At 39.0% G+C, this 22001-nt stretch overlaps 1 protein-coding gene across 2 annotated transcripts in view; it reads right to left on the minus strand.

Annotated features, from left to right (window-relative positions):
* Positions 1–22001, minus strand: part of BCL11B (BCL11 transcription factor B) — a 137940-nt gene that overhangs the window by 82389 nt on the left and 33550 nt on the right. The window contains exon 3 of one of the 2 annotated variants that reach the window (XM_074213047.1): positions 8394–8609. The exons of the other annotated variant lie outside the window; for it this stretch is intronic. Within the exon in view, the coding sequence (XP_074069148.1) occupies positions 8394–8609 (216 nt within the window). The remainder of the gene's footprint in view (positions 1–8393; positions 8610–22001) is intronic. 2 annotated transcript variants of the gene reach the window in all.

The raw sequence follows: 22001 nt of genomic DNA on the forward strand, positions 1-22001 counted from the left end.
TGGCCCTGGAATCAGGAGGACCTGAGTTCAAATCCAGACTCAAAGACTTAAATAAATACCTAGCTGTGTGACCTTGGGTAAGTCACTTAACCCATTGCCTTAAATAAAATGAAAAATGAAAAAAAATTTTTTAAAGTACTGATCTCCTAGGTTGTTATGAAAATCAAATGAGAAAATAATTAGAAAGCACAGCATATGACCTGTCACATTGCCAATACTATGATACATTTTAGATATTATTATTATTTTTTTACTCAAAAAGTTTTCATTCCTCAGCCTGTCTCTCAAGGCCCTCCACAATCTGATAACACCCAACCTTTCCAAGTTTTGTCTCATAGAATTCCTCCCTATACTATAAGCATGTGGACTACTCACTATTCCTTTTGTTGTCATTGCTCCTAATGTCTGGAATATTTGCATCTTATAATATTGCTTGCTGAATTATTGCTTAATTCTGAAAGCTAAACTTGAATAATTCCTCTTCCAAGAAGTCTTCCTGATCTCCCATCATTAGAAATGACTTATTTCATACATTTCATAAAACACTTTCTTTTACACATCTTTAATATCCTGTAACTATCTTTCATATATGTCGGGTTTTTCTTTTTTTTTTTTTTTATGAATTGTCTCCACCATTAGGATGTAAACTGCTTGCAGACAGGACCTTGGATTTTTGCTTTTTTGTTATTTTTTTGACCTGTTATTCTCAGCACTCAACATAGGAATTGATATAATAATTAATAATAATTAATGAATGCTTATGTGCTACTGCTTGTGCATGATTTTGTACTAGATTTAATTCTGTCTGGTGATTGTGAACTCCATGAGTGCAAGGACTATATATTAATTAAACTTTTATCTCTGCCTTCCACTAGCACTGTGCCCATGTTAACTGATTTGAACTGAACTATACTCAATTGTTTTTGAAGAGTAAATTTGTTACTTCTTGAAGCATCCTTGATCAGGCAACTTTTAATATAGTATTGTGTGCATAAAAGAAAAAGAAATTTTAAGCTGAGTCTTAATAGTTTTCTAACATTTATTTATTCAATTAATAGAATATACACTAATACAAATACATACATACATATGCAGCTAAAAGTTTATCTGTCTAAGGCAGGGTAGGGGACCATCCAGTCATGTGGCATGGTGCTGTCAGGGTAACTGTAGGCAGGATTTGAAATTATATAAACCTAGGATCGTTTTAGGGGTAAATTAATTAAATATTTGACCAAATATAGCAGGTTAATTTTTAAGTTTTGGCCCATGGCAGAAAAAAGTTCCCCACCCCTGATCTAAGGAGACTTCATAAAGAAGGTAACATTTAAGTTGGGTCTTACCCAACCTAATATTTATTTACTTGATAGAAAGGTAGACACACACACACATGACAATATGTATAAGTATGTATGTATGTATTTTATTAATACCATACATAATTAGCACAATGCACACACTGAAACACAGATACACACACACACAAACACACACACACACACACACACACACACACACACACACACACACACACACTCCTTACCTTTCTATTAACTGAGTAAGTAAATGTTAGAAAACTATTAAGGGCCAGGTTAAATGCCACTTCATTCATGAAGCATTCTCTGATATACAGGTTCCTCCTTTGCCTCTTTTATCCTTTACTAAACCAGAAGAGATTTATCCTCCTCTTGAATTTCCCCAGCATTCTGTACTTCTCTTAGTTCACTTCCAAATTTTCCCTTATAATTACTTATGTTTGTTGTTTTCTCTCCCCTGCCAAAGGGTACAACCCTTTGATGGCAGGGACCATCTTTGCATATCCCATGATAAGGAGACAAAGGTCTTATACATAGTAGGCACTCAGGAAATATTTCTCAAATGAATTCATGAAATGTCATAGTTTCAAATAATCATTTCAATAGAGAGATCCTTCAACAAAAATTATTTTGCAAGACGCTAAAAAGAAAAAAATAATTAGCCATGATCTCAATGCTGATGTATTTCTTTTGTCTTTAAACATGCACATATTTTCTCCCCCCACACACACATCTCCCCCCCTCTCCCTATGACTCAAAGGAGGATCTAAAGCCCAATCTGGGTGGATCTGACATCCGTCTTGAGAGAAGCAAAGACAAGGCATTGTCCAGGGACTTGATGAGTGAGGCCATTGGGTCTGGAGGAGTCTGCAATCTCCACTCACATCCCCGGTTTGCTTTCCATTGATCCTCCAGTGTTAATCAAACCCAGTCCGAAATGAAACTCCAACTCACTTCTAGCATGAAATGCTCAAAACACACACCATATCATTAACACAGAACTTTCTGAAATAATGCCGCTTTCGAGACAGACTGTATTAATTGCATCAAGCTTTCACATCAAGGGTGGTCTAATCCACTGCTTCCCATTGGATGGCTCTGGTTATAAAACCAACACAAAATGAACACTGGGATATAATTGAAGGAGGAAAAAACTATATTCTACTGTTAAACCCTACTATTTACTTACAGGTATTCTTTTATCTTTATTGTTGCTTCAACTCATGCCAAGAAACCCCAGACTAGTTAAATAATACAGTAAGCACAATTTCAGTAGAAAAGTAAATTGAATTTAACTTTACAAGATTGCTCTGTGATTTTAGTATATACTAATGACTAAAACTGGCTCCTACTATTAAATGCAAACACGTCTGCTTGCTTGAGCTAGAATCCTGTGTGTTCTTGTATTAGACCTTAAAGTTCATAGCCCTATCTATTAATCACTTTGGCTGATGACCATTTGCTGATTTTAAAAAATACAATGAAGTTTCACAATTTCTTTTATCATCTCCTAACAACCAAAAACACAGAACTCAGAGGTAGTTTTAAAAATGTGAATAATAAGAAATTTTTCCATATAGCACTGTTCATGTGATACATAGCAAGACAGATTCATGTTTGTATATTATAAACCATATACACTGAGAACAAACATTAATTAGAATTTTTAGAGATGAGAAGGATCCTAAAATATAAAATTTGAAAAAAAACCATGGAATCTAGAATGTTAGAGCTAGAAAATTACTTTGATTCATAGAATAGAGACTGTCAAGGCTGGAAAGGCTCTAAGAATACCAGAACCTATAATGTCAGAGGAGGAAGGAACCTAAAAATCACAGAATATAAAATGTCAGAGCTAGAAAGGATCTTAGAATCATAGGACATAGAATTCCAGGACTTTTATAAGGCCTTCTGAGCTGAATGGTGCCTCAGACTCACAATACACAAAATGCCAGGCCTGAAAGTGAACCTCAAATCAGAAAAGATGCCACCTGAACTTCGAGGTCCTCCAAGGTCATTCCCTTGTTCAGCTACTTAGCACCCACATGACCTTGAGCAAGTCACTTAACCTGAGCCTCAGTTTCCTCATCCATGAAATAAAATTGCTGGATTAGATTCTGCCTAAGGCTACTTTTAAATCCATGATCCTATTATCCACAGTTTGATAGATGAGGAAACACAAATCCAGAAGAGGACAAACCCTGCCTGGATTACAAAGGATATCTATGATAAAATGTGGTCTCTTATTCTCTCTCTCACTCCCACAGCCCATCGAGGCAAAATTTGTTTCCCAAGGAAGGAGAATCAATTCAGGTTCCAAATTGTTTTTACAAATTTTTGTTTAGAATGAAATATTTCAAAAGGTAAAACCCCCCTTTCACCATAAAAAGGTTTGTTTTGGGGGACTGAGAAAATGTTCCAATGGCAGGCTAAATGTACACTCATACCTATGTTGCTCTCTCCCATAAAATCATACCCTTCTATAAATAACTGCTTACATTTCATGGGTATGCAATTAACCTATGTGAAGCATTTTTTACACTGGGGTTTTCTATATTAATTTGAAGAGAGAGGTTCAATGCATCCTGATAAGAAAAGGGGCGAAGGATGCAAATACAGTGGCCCCCTTCTCTTTTTACACCAGACTGCATATCCTGAACAGGGGTTACTAGAAATTTAATGACTCTATTCCAACTACTAATTACACAGGCACTAAAAACACTTAAGCAAACAGCCCAATTCAAGTGACAGAAATCACAAAGGGACAAAAACCACTGGAATAGAATATTTTCAGGTATTTAAATTGATCAAAAAAAAAAAATATCGCCCAGCAGCACTCTGTCCCAGGCTGACTTAAAGGAAAACAAAAGGAGGGAGGAAAGCTAATTATACTAAACTATTGAAGCAGCCCAGCAATCAATTAAAAACAGAAATGAGGAGGAAAGGCAGCGGTCCAATAAAGCTTATAGCAGCCGCATCCTGGATCCCTCCTTACTGTGACTGTGACAATTTCCCGTCCTGGGGAGTAACTAGCAAAAGCCTCAAAGATTGTAGATAACTTTACTTGCTCAGCTTTCAGGTCTTGGTAGGGTGTTGCACAAGTTGACTTAAATACTAAGCCTTAAATACTAATGATATCAGGGAAGCTAAACAGCATTGGGAAGTTCATAAGAGCTAGAGGGAAAATTACGGATGACCTGGACCAACCATCTCTTCTTAAAGATGAGAAAAGTGAGGCCCTGAGAAATAAGGTGAGGTCACACAGCTAATAATAATAATAGCAGATGCTTAGTTGGCCCTTTTAAATTTATAAAACTAGTTAAGGAACAGCCAGTCTTTGAACACAAGACATCTGCCTTAAATTCAGGTCTCTTACTCTACCCTTTCCCCAACATCCACAGTTAGGCAGGGTAACTGTTTGGTGGTCTTGCTTTAAAAAGGACTAGCTTTCTGAGAAATCTCAAACCTGGCTGAGAAAGAAACAAGGTTTAAGAAGCCAGTGGAGGAAAGTGAACTAAGGTCTTTTCTGATGTGAACTGAGTAAAACTCCCAAGCTAAAACCACATCAGTTGGGTATTGTTGACATTGGCTGGCCCAGGTGGGGTGCAAGCTCCACCAAGAGCAGAGGTACTGGCCGGATGCTAGACTCTGTTGCTCCCCAACAGCAGGCGGTCTGCTTTCAAACAGAGATGGAAGACAACACAAGGTTAAGTATATGCAAGCCTTCTTTCCAAAGGGAGATCGTGTTCCTTTTGAGCAGAACTTGACCAACTCCTGTCATAAACAGTTAGAGAACACTTTGATACAGTCTATTCTCTAAGTAGCATAGACGGCAGCAATAATTATAGGAAGTCATCATAACAGATCTTTCTCGCTCACAGAGCTGGCATCACCCACTTGGTAAACAGAGCATTCCCCAAATTGAGTGGATAAAACCAGAAAGTTAAAAATGAATGCACCTACACCACAGATCACCCTGAGCTGAAGCAGTAGGCTGCCGAGGGAAGAGCTCTGGACTTGAGTCAATGTATCAACAGCCATGGGGATACGAAAAAAAAGGCAAAGGACAGTCCCTGCCCTCAAGGAGCTTCCACTCTAATGGATCAGAGAAGATCACTTCTGATGCCAGCTCTTTCTAAACTCTATAAGAAATTCTCTAACATGGGCAACTAGGTGGCGCAGTGGATAAAGCACCAGCCCTGGAGTCAGGAGTACCTGGGTTCAAATCTGGTCTCAGACACTTAATAATTACCTAGCTGTGTGGCCTCGGGCAAGCCACTTTACCCCGTTTGCCTTGCAAAAACCTAAAAAAAAAAAATTCTCTAACCCAGTGATATCATTTTGCACTTCTTTGATAATGAAGTACAAGAAACAACCAAATCTCTCTGATCATTAGTTTTTTCTTATGGGGATAATAATAGGTTCATCTTCAAATCATTACATAATTGTGAGTCATTACTAACATTCTCTTTAAAGACTTAATTTAAAAAAATAAAAATTTAAAAAATTTTTAAGACTTTTCTTCCTTGACTATTTCTAGTCTTTACTTTCACCTTTTCTCCATCCACTGTCTATCACACCAATATGTCAGAAGAAAAAAGAGAAAAATCAGGACTTTGATAGGGCTGTTTCTCTAATTAAGAAAAATAAAAACATGAGGTAATCTGTTCCAAAGCTCTTACAAAACAGAGATCATAGCCTCCAGAACTCCCTGACAAATGCCTTAGAAATCTGAAAGTTCTATTTTCCATTGAAATACTGGGTAAGTTTAAATGGTTTCCATCCATTGTGGCAAACATGCAGTTAGTGATAGGGAGGGAGGAAGGAAGGAAGGAGGAAAAGGAAAAAAAGAAGAGAAAGAAGGACAAAACAAAGGAAGGAAAGAAGGAAAAAGAAAGAAAAAGAAGCAAAGGAGAAAAGTGGAAAAAGCAGGAAAGAAAGAAGGAAAGAAAATAGAAAGAATGAAAGAAGAAAGGCAAGAAAGAAGGAAAAAGGAAGGAAAGAAATAAATAAAAATAAGAAAGAAACAAAGGAAAAAAGGAAGGCAAAAAGAAAAAAGGAAAGAAAAAAGAAAGAAGGAAGGGAGAAAGGAAGGAAAGAAGGAAAAAGAAGGAAACAGAGAGAATAAAAATAAAGAAAGAGAAAGGAAAAAAGCAAAAAGGAAGGAGAGAGCGAAAAAAAGGAAAGAAGTGAGGGAAAAAAGAAAAGGAAAAAGAGACAGTGAGGAAGAAAGAAAGAAGGAAAGATGTATATAGTGAAAGAAATCTTTACCTGGAAATTTTTTTTTTAATTCATGAACTCATTGAATTGTTTACAGTTGGAAGAGGACTTAGAAAACAACTAGTTCAATTCCTCATTTTAGATTTGAGAAAATTGAGGTCCAAAAAAATGAATAATACTACTAATAATAGTATTTATATAACATTTTAAGATTTACAAAGCTCTCCACATATATTCATTCATTTGATCCTCACAACATCTCTGGAAGGTAGGTGCTGTTATTATTATCTCTATTTCATAGATAAGAATGAATGAGGACAGAGTCACACAGCTAGCAGTCTTAGGCAGGATTTGAACTCAGGTTTTCTTGACTTCAATTCCCATATTCTCTCCACCTAGTAGTTAAGATTTACATCTGCACTACTTAAGTCATATAATATAGTAGTCATTTAATCTAACCTTTTTTTGATACAGATGAAAAAACTGAGGCAAGGAAAAGTTAAACGACATGCCCAAGGTCAAGTAATAAAAGCATTTGGACCTAGGCCTTCTGGCTTCAAATCTACCACTCTCTCTTTCCATTGCAGGAAAAAACTCTAAAAGGAGAAAGTCAGGATTCAAAGCTAGACCTTTCTTCTCAAATGCACCTCAAGCTCCTTCACAATGTGACATTCTCTGGAGATAGAGGAGAAGGTTCATTGACTATCATCAGTCATTTCTAAAACCTACTAAATCTTCCCCTTTCTCTCAGGGCTCTCCTACCCACTGGGTTCTATGCTTGTGCTACTGTCAAAAGGCAAAGAGATGCTAAGTGGGGAAGTGACAGTGTCCACCCCTTTGCTCCTGGATGGGGCTACCTTTATTTCACACTGCCATAAAGACACAGACACTGCAACAAAACAGTCCAGATGCTGATGAAAAGAGATTCATTTATATCTTATTCTAGTTTGAGCCTCCCAGACCTGGGACACTTGGCTGATCTGCTCTCAAATACAAACTGATTTCCATTAATGGTCAACTGGGACCTGGGAAAGGGAGATGCCACACAATGGATGACCTAATAGCTATCACCATTCACCTTTTGGTCTGGTTATTTTCTATGCCATCTTTCTCTAAAGAAACTTTGATACCAAAGCAAATGTGCGATGCATTCTACAAAACAAAAACTTTCAATTCATTTATTCATAGACTGTCAAAGCTAGAAGCAACTCCGGGGATGATCTGGTTTAACCTACCTCATTTTACAGATGAGTAAAATGAGTCCAGGATGTGGGAGAGTGGCTTACCCAAGGCTACACAGCTAGCAAGTAGTATTTAAATGTGCTCAAAAAGAGACTCAAAGACAACCTTTAATGCCAATAACATTGAAGACCACAGGGAGAAGGGCTGGGGCATCCAGGGGAATGGACAAAAAGAAGATCTCTGGTTATGAAAACTATCCAACAATCCAACTTGTATGTAGTAAGTGCTCCATAAATGTTGAAACAAAATTGAACACTAGACAGCTCAGAGAAACCCTAGGATATCCTTTCAATCAAGGGAGGCTTCTCAGGCTTAGGTACTCAAGGTGCACATGGATGATGTCTGAGAGCATCAGGGAGGGAAGTGTCAGTTCACTAGCTTGCATGGCTTTGCTGCCCATTTTCTCGGCTCCAGCACAGAATTTTGGGGTGCTTCACCTACTCCTGGCTCCACCCTTGCCCCCAACACACCTCAGAGAAGACCTCAAATCTTCCCACTGTATGTGTGTGGCATCAATCATGGAAGTTTGAGTAGGAGCGCCACTGTCCACCTCCCCATCCCCAACTCCACCCTCTCCCCACCCACCCCCACCAGAAAAAAATGTTTGTTCTATATTACCTGACAACTGACAATGGCATCCAAATGTGCCTGAAGTCTCAGTCTGACTCTCAGCCTGAGTCCCACCAACTGAGACTGAATGGCCAGCACAGCAGGGCAGGCTAAAGCAGGGTGGGAGAGAGGCCAGGGTGCGGAGAGGTGGCGTAATCACAGATGTGTGAGGGTGGGAGGAGGCAGTTATGGGAGCTGCCGGCAGCTTGGCAGGCCTGGAAGGCCCTGGAGAAAAAAACAATAGGAAAAAAACTGGTCAGTCAGGGACCTTCTTTTTTACATGGATTGGGGTATGGGAACGGGGTTGGCAGAAATAGGCACACCTACCCTGATGAAATGAATGCATTTCTGCAGGGACCAGTGGGTAGGGAGAAAAGGGGGAGCAGAAATGGGCACATCTATCCAGAAGAAATGAATACATTTCTGCAGAGGCCAGTGGGTAGGGAAAAGAGAAAAGGAGGGGCAGAAATGGGCACACCTACCCAGAAGAAATGAATGTATTTCTGCAGGGTCAGTGGGTAGGGAGAAGAGAAAAGGGGGAGCCCCAAGTGGCTCTTGAGGGAATCTGGTATGGAAGATCATCAGATTTTAGAGCTAGAAAGTATAAGGAAACTGAGGCTGGAGAGGAAAATGACTTGTTCAAGTCATACAACTATTTAGTGACAGAGCTAAAATTGAAGCATTCTGTGAAAAGTCTAAGAAGTGAGGGGGTTGGGGAGTGGTTGGGGTGGGGGAAGATTGTATGAAAAAGGACCAAGGAAGCTACTTATAATTGCTGAGAGTGAGACACTGCTGTTGAAAACTGGAGCTATCAGAAAGGTTTGGAAAGGCCAAATCTAAAGGGAATTTTCATTTTATGGCTGTGTTAATGCCTTTAACTGACACCAAACTGGGCTGGCTGGCTGACTTTCCTCAGGCAGGGCTGCCAACCAACAACAGACCTCACATACCCGCACAGAGAAAATGGAAGCCCTTGCCATTTGACAGGCTCCCCAGAGGTGCTGAAACCCAACTGCCCAGAATCAAGCCTTGGTGGCCCATTGTGTTTGACTCCAGCCAGGCATTTTGCATGCCTCATTTTATGGGTTTTGCTTTCCTAAGAAAACCTTTAAAAAGACTGGCAAACCCCCCCCCTTCAAAGAACCTCAAAGCTGTGACTCCTCCACCATCCACCTGTACATTAGCCTGGGGGGGTGGGGGGACAAACTCTCCATAGTCTTCTCATCCCCACAAAGCTGGTGAAGAAACAGACCCAGAATCACCCAGATGACAAAATTTATAGTCCTTCTAAGAACCATGTCCAGACCACCCCCAAAGCCCAGTCCCATTAAAATCAGCAAAATTCTAATTCTGATCTAATCAAAATTAGTCAATGTAGCCTCTCCCCTTCTCAAAAGTCCCAGTTCCAAAGAACTAGAAGTATGTGTTGAATTGACAGCTATGTGTGGGGAACAAATGGGTGATGCTTTATCCATGGTCTGACATCCAAAATTTTCTCTACTCTGCAAAGACTGCATTTGATTTTGTCATTTATCTTAAATGGCTAGGAGACCACCAGGGCAAAATGTTTGTGTGAAGCTTTTGCCAAAACCACAAGTGAAGAGTCCCAATTCCCTATGTGAGGAACAACTTGAGCTCCAGAGTATCATGGAAGTGTGGGCCAGGGGAAGACTGGGGGGTGGGGAGGGGAGGCTGGAACTAGGACCATTTGGCCAAGGTCCCCTTTTTAAAGAGAAGTCATCCCTTTGTGGTTCCTGGGATGATGTGCAATGGTATGATCTCACTACACAAACAGGTAGAGATCCTTGTCCCTGACACCAAATCCACATTATATTTTGGGCACAACCCCATGCCAGGCAAACAGAAATCAAATGTTTCCCAAAATGTTAGTCTGGCTCCTAGCTCCTCTCTAAGAACACACTGTAGGATCCGGTGAGTGCCACCAAACTCGACCCAGACCAGCTGCCACAAAGTCTGGTGACTAGAAACTGTGGTGAACATGAAGATGTAGGGTCTTACTGACAGATCATGGACTTAGAGATGAAAGGAACTAAAAGGCTCCCTGGTTCAGTACCGTCATTTTGCAAATGAAGAAACTGAGACCCAAAGAGGTCAAGTAGCTGGCCCAGAGTCACATAAGGAATAATTGTCATAACCCAGATTCCAACTTAAAGTTCTTCCCAAGATATCACACTGACCTCTATAAAATGGTATTCTGGGGTCCCCTTCTAGAAGTATAATACAATCATGTTACAGGATGTTACAGTTGGAAGGATCCTAAAATGCCATAGTATGTTAGAGTTTGAAAGAATTTTAAGAAATAATCTAGTCCAACCCCTACATTTTCTAAATAAGAAAAGTGACACCCAGAATGATACAAATGACTTGACTGAGTCACTAGAAGTAGAACCAGACTTTGAATTCAGCTTTTCTGATACTCAATCCATTGTTTTTTCTACTACTCCACCTTGCCAAAAGGGAACTTGTTTGGCATTGTAACCTAGGTAAGAATGAGTAATGTTCTGGGGCCTCTCAGGTACACATGAAGATAAAAACACTATATGATTCCTCCCTTTCACCACCAACACCCCGGAGTCCCCATATTTTAACCAAAGAACTGTCCTGTACAGGGTGTTCTTGGCCAACAGCAACCAGAATTTGGGCCAACAGAAAAGTGGAATTATTTAACCTCAGCCTAAACTGCAAAGTTTTTGTCCAAAGCATAACCTCCTCCATGAAGCCTTCCAAGATCTCTTAGAGCTCACATAAATCTCACTCTCCTCTGAACAGTCATAGCACCTGGAATCACATTGAACTCACATGTAATCATGATTATAGTAGCACAGATATAGACCTGGAAGGGATTTTAAGAGTCATAGAGTCCAACTCCTGAGTCCCAACAAATTTAGTGACTTGCCCTATGGTCTGGTCCAGTGTGGTTTTGTTTCTCCAATATTTTATTATATCTTAAATAGTTGCATGAATCTAAGATCTGTCATAGAACCATCACAGAAGATATGGAACGGTAGTCCTGAGCAAGATCTTAGAGTCTTCCTCTAGATCAAAGCCTCTCATACATTTAAGGACCAAGGTCCATAAAGGTTCAAGATCACACTTTTGAATCCAAATCCTCCTAAAGACTATAAGGTCTTTTGAGTACTTGAGAGCACATTATCTTCATTCGTGCAAATAGTAGGTGCTCGGTGAAGACTTCCTTCTGGAGCGTCTGACAAACAATCTCCTGAATTGAAGGAAGTTTGATGAGCTGCAACCTTAATACTGAGATGACTGCACAGGCAATGGAGGCTCATCCAGTATGCTACAAAAGGGACAGCTAGGGTTTGGGCTGTGGACGGGTGGGTGTTGCCAGGCAAGCTGTCAGAATTTGGGAGGGACCTGCTGAACAGTAGCCAAGCCCGAAAGAGCAAAATAGAACATAGAACCATATCTGAAAGTGAAAGCCAGGCCTGAGCCCCAGGGAAGGCAGCAAATACCCAGAAAACCAAAAGGGGATTGGCTATTCCCTACAATGCTTAGCCCCTGTAGAGCTAGCAGTCTGAGCTTCAATTCCTCCCCCCCTCTCTGGGTACCACCATCAATGCCCCCATCCATTTAGAGGCCAGGTGATGGCTTTCTTTGTCACTGTCTCTTTGATCATTGTTAATAACTGAAAAAATCAATAGTTACTGAACCATCTCCAACCTTGGTGGACAATTTTCACAAATGCAAAGTGAACTAAAAATAAGTTTCTATCAGGAAAAGAATTACTAGAGGCAAGTGAGCATGGAGGTTAGAAATAAATTAAATTGTTCCTTTTTCATTTTTGAAATGACAAGAGATTATTCTGCTATCTGACACAAGCTAAAACACATATAACAATCACCTGTAATAATGATGATAAAAACACTTTAATGCTTTATGAATGATATTGCCAGATCAGTTTGCACTTCCTTGGACTTGTGTTAGATTCCAGTGAAACAGCAATACAACTGAGATCATTTCTCAACCTTATTCCAATATTCATCGATTGCCAAAGTTCTCTTTTTCTCATTTGAACTGAAAATGATTAATCAATCAATCAACATTTATTAAATGTCAACTATATCCCTATCATTATGCTACAGTACTAGGGATACAAATACAAAGAAAGTACTCCCCTTCTGATGTGGGTTCACACCAAGCCCCAGAGGATCATAGAACAATTGGGCTTTAGAATTATCACGGTACATGGAAGGTTGGAGCTGAAATGTAAGGGACCTTCGAATTACAGACCCAGAGAATGAAAAGACTGGAAGGACGTTCAGAGATCTTAGAGTCACACTCCATTTTACTGAGAAGGAAACTGAATCTCAAAACAAGGTTAAATCCCTCACCTAAGATCACTGAGTAAGAGAGAAAGCCAGACAAGAAGAGTCCCTTAACTATCTGAATTGGACCCTCTTAAGGTTGGAAAGGACCATTCTCACTGATGTTAGTTGTGACAACACTTAACTGGAGGAGAATCCCTGGATCATTGTATTTCCTTCCATGCTCCATGAACAAGGAAAAGAATATAATCTCAGACCACCATGAGATAAGAAGTGGGATTTTTGCCTTCACTCTGAATCTTCATGCCAGTTATGCCAATGGACTTGTCAATTCTAGACTTGATCTGAGAAGGCAGTGATTTTCTTTTCAAACACATCTAATATTAATATATTAGGAAATATATATATATATATATATAATTTATTTTAACTAGCATTATGGCTAATGGTACACCCCCCAAAAAATCAATTTTAGAATTCTGTATATCTCTACCAGTTCCTCCCACTGTATGTGCGAGCTTGCTTTGCTTATCCTATGGGTCATCAGAAATCTGTGCCAGAGACAGTAACAGGATAGGATACAGAGACTCGATTTCATTTTAGCTTTGCATTTGTTTTTCCCCTTCTTGGTCTTATTTCTTCTCCAATCATTTTTATTCCATTCTCTTCATCATGTTTAGGTATCAACACAACTAATACAAGCAACAACAGTTGAACTTTAAAATGGGAAAGTGTAAGAATTTATTTTTAAAAGAAATTCACCTGTTTCAACTACAAGAAGTAGTCTGTTTCCCTTCTTACCAGGATATTACAGACACGTATATAACAATTCATTCATTCACTCCCACAACTACAGATGCAAGCGTGGATGCACATACATAGAAACACACATAACAGACAATTGCTTGATAGGATTTGGGAAAACTCAGCACAGTAATTTCCCTTAGCTGAATGTTCAGGTTTTTCCTACTGAATTATCTTCTGTCTTCCCGGATCATGTTTTCTCATCTAGAGAGTCGGAGGTGGGGGGGGGGAGAGGGGAGGAAGAAGGAAGAAGGAAGGTGATAGGGATGTGAGGAGAGATTGAGAGAGGCAGGGGTGAAAAGGATGTGATGTAGGGTTCACATGTGTTCAAAATTAAGCTCTTAACATATATTTTTATATGTATTATATATCTTTCTTGCCATAAGTTACCTTTAAATTGAAACATATTTAAAACTGAGGATTCCTCCTGATATTGCATAAATGAATCCGAGATCAGGGAAAGAGATACTGTGAGGGAGAAAAAGAGTAAGCAAAGGACCCTGGTACTGAAACTTGACAGTCCTCTCAGCCCCCTCCCCCCATGCCAAGACATTAATTCTCACAAGTCGGAGAAAATTACTATGCATGAATGCAAAAAGCATGATCAGGAGTAATTAACATGGCTTCATATGCAAATTTTATTAATGCAGAAGTACAAAGTCATTATGCAAATGAAACTTACGTCAACTCTCTTGACAAATATTCATCTCTAAAGCTCAAGTTTCTCTCTTATTTATTTATTTATTTATTTAGGGGGGTTTTTTTTGGAGGGGGGAAGCAATGAGGACTATTTGACAAGTTTGCAAAGTTGTTTTTCAACCAGAGAAATTTATTCTTGCATTGTTGATATTTTTTTTGTTGTTGGCAGGTACACGACAGCTCATAGGGGAAAAAAAAAGGGGAAAGCTACCAGCAGCAGGCAGCCAATCAAAACGCCAGCGGCTGTAATGAGCGGGATTGATGACTGTTTGGCTTTACTGCAGGGTAATGAACTAGAATCCAGTCTGAGGAGAAGAAATATGAATATTCATGAAGCTGTGCTCCTGCCTTTGATGATTAAAGAAATTTTTAATATTCAAATAAGCGCTTGCCAAGTGATTAACAAAGAACAAGCACGCAGAAATATGGAAATGGAGCTGGGGAAGATTTGAGAGTCACACAGTCTGTGCAGGGAAAAACTGCACAAAATTTCATAAACAAGATAGGCAGATAACCCAATTCAAATTCGAGAAAATAAAAACATTTCTTTCTAATCCGTTAAATATTTTGCCAGCCACTTTGTTTTAAAGATGATAAAAATACCATGCACTAAAACTGAGGTGAGGATGGGTGGTGGGTAGGGGGGGAGGAGTTTGAAGGATACAATGTACAGATCGCATGGAGGAAGGATTCCGGATTTTTTCCCCCAATGGGAAAGAAATAAAGGCCATTTCCCTGGGTTGATGAAGATAAGAGATTGTAGGCCCTGGCTCCTGATGGAGGATGGTTAGGAGAGAGAGGGAGAGAGAGGGAGAGGGAGAGGGAGAGGGAGAGGGAGAGGGAGAGGGAGAGGAAGAGGGAGAGAGAGAGAGAGAGAGAGAGAGAGAGAGAGAGAGAGAGAGAGAGAGAGAGAGAGAGAGAGAGAGAATGGATCTTTGAATCTCTTAATCTTTACTATCCATCTCACTGATCACTAGTTTGACACTGATGATCACAGTCGGTCCCCAGTTAGAGAAGCAGATACTCGAAACTTTCCGCCGGCCTGCAGAGAACAGTCTAGAAATGAATTGCAAATACTTTGGAAATAAAACTTTTCTGAGGGCAGAGAAACTGAATGATCATGCCACTGTTTAGCTCTAGCTTTGGGGTCCCTTGATGCTATAAGCCCCTCCTCTTCTTACCCACCACCCTCATATCTGGCTTTTCCTTAATCTATAAAGACAAGAAAACTGCAAACAAGTAAAGGGCTTGCACCATCATGAGGTTAGAAGTCTGGAATAGGAAGGAAAGAAAGGAAGGGAAATACCCAAGATGACCAAGTTCTAAAGGGCTTATAGGGTTGATTCAAGGAACTCATTCTCCTCCAGGTGAGGGGGGGAAGGGGGAGTGGAGTGGAGGAGGTGAAACTGGAGGTCCCTCTTAGAATTCTAGAACTGTACTTATACCAACCCAGGAACCTTCACCAAATGTCTGATAAGTTCACACTTTCCTATCTTAATAGCTCCACTAAGGATTCACATTGAAGCACATAATAACAGTATTAGCTGGTAAAATGATCCTGTAGTTAAAATACATCTAATTAGCAACTGATGACATCCATTTTGGCAATTTCCTATGTGGAAAAAAAAAGTTGAGTGTTACCTTAAAATAAGACAGGCACTGGGCACCTCCTTCTCAGACAAGACCCAGCTCTTCAAATCATTTGCCTTTTTCTCTCTCTATCTCTCTTTTCATGGGGAAGGGAGGGTGGATGCTTCATCTGACTTCTTTGTTGCTGAATCTCAGAGCTATTGCAGACTTGACTCTTTAAATATATACAATCCTTTACCTTCACCATTAAGACATCACTTCATCTCTTTTAACTTTTTTTTTAATTAACATCATGGCTCTGGGTACTAACAAAGAGTGACCCTTGTTTTGCCATGATTTGAGCATTTTTTAAAAAAAAGAACAGAAATAAAAACATGGAGATGAGAAAAATTCAAAATATATATGTGTAATCCCCAGACTAAGAACTGGGTTGTACCCTAGTAGGTACTTAAATATTTGATGAATGAGTAATCAGAGAATTTTTAAAGAAGTAAATCTTCCACTAAGATATAGAGTAGAATTGGTAAGACAGATAGAAACAGGCTATAGCAATACTGTTCCAGTCACATTCTAAAAAAGCCACTAAAAAATTCTCAATTCTTACCTCTTCCTCCTTCCCCCTAGCCATTACCCTAGAAGGTACAACTGTGTACATATCCTTAATTCAGTCCTCTATTTCTTTTTCCAACATGTCTCACCTCATCTCCCTACATATCTGGTCCTCAGAAGTTGTATTAGATAACCTCTATTGCTACAGTCTCAGAGCTACAAAATGAGAGAAAATGTTGAATTGAACTTTACACTTCCTGAATACTATTAAACATCGGTGTCTGTGAGTGTGTGTGTGTGTGTGTGTGTGTGTGTGTGTGTGTTTCGGAATTAGAATTGCTTCCTTGTTGTGTTTTGGTAGGTTGAGGGGTGTTGAGCACATGCTTCTTGTAAAGATAGCAATGAAAAAAATTAGATGGGCCGCAAGAGATTTACATAGCTGACTGTAAAGATTTCCTTTGGGGTCATGTTTTAGATATGAAAACATATTTTAAAACCTCGTTAAAAATTTACTCATAGCTATTTGTAAAAGGTATGGTCTTTGTCCATTAAAAGAAGTAACAACAACCCTCTCAGATTACCAGGATGGGTTAACAATAGGCTCCTTTGGAAAATCACCTGCTAAACCTCATAGGTTCACCTGAGCGACCTACACTGAAGTCACTCCTTTTTGTTTGGTTAGCAGGAAGAGGTCAGGGACCATTAAAAAGGCAACTCTGCTAGCACTTTAGCAAGGAAGTACCTTATCTTAGAATGAAGATGGGTAATTATCTGGGCCTCGAGATCAGGCTATTATCATCATTATCATTATTCAACAAAACAAATATTATTCTTATTAATTTCATAATAAACAATTATTAACAATTATGATACTTTACACGTGTCTGATGCTGAAGAATTTTTTAAAATACTGAGTACATGGTCCTGTGATACAAGAACCCTGCATAGTAGATAAGACATCTGCTGTTGTCCCCATTTTACACAACAGAAAAACTGAGACTTGGGAAAAAAGAGACCACAAAAAAAATTAACCTGGAGTTATTGAGAAATCCAAGATTAAAAAAAACTGATCTTCTGACATCTAGTCCAAAGGCTCTTGAAAATCACATTTTGAAACATCAGCTGCTTGACTCAGGCAAAAGATTCAGCAGCTTGCCATGCCCTGGAAGCTGGAAGATATTGCCCTAGGATTTGGATTTGACACTGAACTTTTCTAGAGGTTCAGTTTGGTTACTATCATGAGACTGTCTCCCCCAAACCTCTTATTTCCTAAATCTGTCCAAATGGATCACATTTAAAAATATTTCTGCATTCTAACTGCACATTTAATGCATCAAAAAAAAGAGAGCAAGAAGGAAAATATCCCAATTCAAAAGTGTGCATATGACAATACTATGCAAAAACATTTTTATTTCCACCATTGGGGGTTTTGCAAGGAAAGTGCCTCCTGAAATTAAAGGCTCACTAGTGCACCCTGTCGCTGGGCTTTAATAGGACTGGTTTTCATCGCAGCTGTCTCCAGATTTTTTTTAGACACAAAAAGTATAAATCTTCTGGAGCCTCTTTGGTATATTTGGTCTTTTTTTTTTAGGTCATCTAAAGAATACAGTCGGTTGACATCCTAAAAATCATCAAAATCTACATTTCTTCAGGTTGACAATGGCAAAAGGAGAATTAAAATCAGAGAGAGTGATGCCTGTATTTGGAGGAACACTTTAAACTAAGGGGGCTTTCAAATCCAGTGAACTGAAAAGTGATAAGAGGAGCTGCACTCTCATATTTGTGTCAGACCTTTCAGACCTCAAATCTGAAAAGGAAAATTAAGATAATTTCCTTTCAGGGACAACTTCAACCTACCAGGACCCCTAAAAGGGAGCACTTTGCCATCTCCTGGGGAAGTCCCTAGCACAAGAGCTGACTCAACAGAGACGATTAAATACACCAGAACCACTCTTCCACCTGCCTGAAAATGTAAGGCCTGGTTACAGACTGGGAGATGGATGGGGAAAATAGGAATCCACATTAAGGCAATCTGGGCCCCAAAAGTGGTGCCCACCACCCTGACACAGTACAGGGCTGAGGCTTCAGAAGAAGTTGCCTACGAAACAACTATAATCATGGAGGAAACTAAAAAATCCCTAAAATTCAGATGTGAAAAATATTTTCAAATTTAATACCATTATGTACTCCTTTCAGGAGACAGAGAAGATATATTAGCAATCTGATCAGCACAGACAAAACTGATATAACAAAAACCCAAAAAATTACAGTTCCTTCCCTAATACCCATCATAAGACTTATTAAATATTGGAGTCTCAGGGCAAAGCATATTAGATTAAGAAGGGAAGGAACAAGGAAAGGAAATAAACATTTGACCAGATGCTAGATACTGTTAAACATTTTACAAATAACTCTAGAGGCAGGGTCTATCTTATAGATGAGGAACCTATCTGTGAATCTAAAGTATCTGAAGATGGATCTGAACTCTAGGCCCAGTACTCTCTTCATGGCCCTTAAGAGATAAATTAATCCAGTCCCATTTTGTTTTACAAATGAGGAAAATAAGATTTAGCAAAGAGAAGTGATTTGTCCGGGATCACACAACCTAGTTACAATCAAAACCAGACTTTAGAATCCAACATCCTGATTTCCAGTCCAAGGTTTTTCCATGAGACCAACAACACTAGGGTCCTTTCTCCATGAATTTCAAGGATATTGCATTGTTTCTTAACATATAATATTTCATGTATGTAATATTCATATTTTTAAAGTGGTCATAGTTGGATTAAAAATTTAATCTGCAAACTAGATAGACTAAATAGTCAGAGACAATAGGATAAGTCAGTGAAACTTTAGGAGTTTAGTGGAGGAGAATTGAAAAATAACACAGAGACCAAGATCCTGTAGGCCACTTATATTTTTTCAGCAGAATTCAAGACTAGTTTGACATGTAAACTGAGAAAATGTTGATTAAATGATTTCCTTGATTATATAGACTGCCTAATTCAGACAACATGACAGGATTAAAAGTCTGGAGTCACAAGAAACAGTAACACATATGAAATAAAAGAGCTTCTTCCACATTGATTAACTGATTGATTCAACAACAAAATTGGATTTTTAACAGAGGATATTTTTTATTATTGGCTCTTATCCAGAAAAAAAAAAGAGGAAAAAAAAAGAAGAAAGGGAACCAGTAACAACCTGGAGTCAGGAGAGACTTGAATTTGAATCCTGTCTCAGACACTTATTAACTGGTACAAGTGTCTTTTACCTCTCTGCATCTCTATTTCCTTATCCATAAAATGAAGATGAAAACATCTATAGTACCCTTAACTTCACAAAATTGGTTTGAGGCTCAAATTAAATAATTTATGTAAAGCTCTTTGTAAACCTTAAAGCCCTAAATGAATGTCAGCTATTATTTTTTTCTGTCAGCTACTAAGTGTAAGAAGCTGCACCTTGATTATGAGCTATCAAAATAATAAAGTGTGTCAAGGAATAATTAATTTGATCCCTAACTACCTATACCTTTGGGTCATCAAAGAGGGATATGGAAAAAAATCAACCAATGAATGAATGGAAAGGTGTCGCCATTCTGAGGACTCAGGGAATCCAATCCAAGACCATGAAATATCTAGTGGGGGGTGGGGGGGTGAAGGGGGTCTATGATGAAAGTAATTAAATAAATAAAAAGCTGTTGGAAAATGAAGAGCTGGAAATGATTCGGCACAGTACAATAAAAGGAGTATAAAAAGAGGAAGAATACCCAGGCACAGAGGTTATTGCAACAACTCAGGCATGAAACAACCAAGAAAAGATCAAAAATTCAGGTGCAGATGGAAGTGCCGATTTTAGGAACCTGGTGTCATCAAGCCTTTATGGGGCTAGGCCCTCTGAGTCTACCTGGGCAGTAAAAGAAATCTCAATCAAGGAGGCCAGCAGGGTTTCTTGTAATGGAAGTAATAGAAATGAACTTGGTTTCAAGAAGGCAAGAAGAGTAGTGGACCATTGGTTAATAAAAAGAAATGAGAGAAAAAGATATAGAGAGGAGAAAAGAGAAGAGGAGAAGAGAGGAGAAAAGGAAGAGAAAAGGAGAAGAAAAGAGGAAAGAGATGGAGGGGAAGATAGAAAGGGGTAGAGAGGCGGGGGAGAGAGAGAGAGAGAGAGAGAGAGAGAGAGAGAGATGCCTTCGTCAGGGCATTATAATCAATTTACCTTTTGTACTGTAGTAAAATAAATGCCAGTGTTTTTTTGATGGAAGTGTGGAGAGTCTAGCTGGGGCTCACTGTTTTATATCACACAGGAACAAAATCTTTCTATGGCCTCTTACTTCTCAAGTCAAGATTGAAATGTCACTGACTAAAAAAAAAAAAAGAAAAAAGTGAACAGACCTGTAATTACTTTCAACAAAGTAGTCCTTTTAACCCCAGTTTTCTGGATTTCGATGGCATTTAATATCCATATCATGAGTCTCTTTTCAGCATGGGTAGAATCTGACTGCAAAAATCCCCAACTTCCTTTAATGCAGACAGGAGGCAAGCCACCTTCTCTCTCACTTTTTTCACAATACCTCAATGCATTTCCAATCATTTCCACATAGCACTGGTGACTTACAATGTGCACACAACAAAATTTGTAAAAATTAACACTTCACAGGATTAATTTAATAAAGATTGTTAGCACATTAACACTAGTAACATTATTCCTTGCGATTCAGGATGGTTATGCTAACGACTCCTGCTGAAGTCCGTTTACATTCAGCTGAGGTTTACACCACTATTTAATGTAATTAAAGCAACTGGCGGTGCAAACCTCAATGGAAATATCATTCCTATTCCAGAGTATTCCCCTTAGAAATGTGAGGGAATCATAACACGCTGACTTTGATTTTGCTTTAATTTTTTTTTTTTTTTTGGCCTCTTCTTCCTATGAAACGAAGCTTGGAACTAAGGTCCCCAAGCCTGCAAAGAAATGGATTCAGTCTAAGAGCTGTGAAAGACTTCGCTGATAAGGACCCACTCACTACCTCCTTGCCACAGAGATGGAAGTTATAATGTAATACCAGAGCATGTTGTTCCTAAAACAGGTTTCAAAAACAGTTGCATTCAAGTAGCACCAACATCCAAGAAATATTTTTATTTTAGAAATTGGTTGTAAGGACCTGGCTCAATGAGAGAATCAAGTTTTTAGGTCACAGAAAGGCAGCTGAACAGGCCCTGTGCATTCAAAATAGTACATGCCTTTTTAAAAGAAAACAAACCCTATAAACAATATGGAACAATTCAACTCTTTCTCTCAATCTGGAGCGGAATTCAGCCTCAAAACAGGATCAACACTGCAAGCCTCAGAAAACTAAATAGACAAACAAAAAAATATCTATCGTCATCTAAAATCACCCCAAATATCAATTCTGGGAAGGCAGACCTTGAGGCTAAACTCAAATGGACCCTGACCTAGGTCTCCCTCATATGGGTGTCAGGAGAACCACATTCAGACCAAAGACTTGTAAGATCAGCCAGCAGATACCACCAAGGGGACTCCTCTTCATCCTGGGTGATGTTAGCTGACTTTCAGCCCTCATAACAGAAAAAAAAAATAATTTTTTCAAGTGCCACAAAGCAGGTCACATTATTGAAAACCTGCCTTTGGGAAATGTCACGTCTCA

This window comes from Macrotis lagotis, chromosome 1 (assembly GCF_037893015.1).
Source record: "Macrotis lagotis isolate mMagLag1 chromosome 1, bilby.v1.9.chrom.fasta, whole genome shotgun sequence".
Lineage (NCBI taxonomy): Eukaryota > Metazoa > Chordata > Mammalia > Peramelemorphia > Peramelidae > Macrotis > Macrotis lagotis.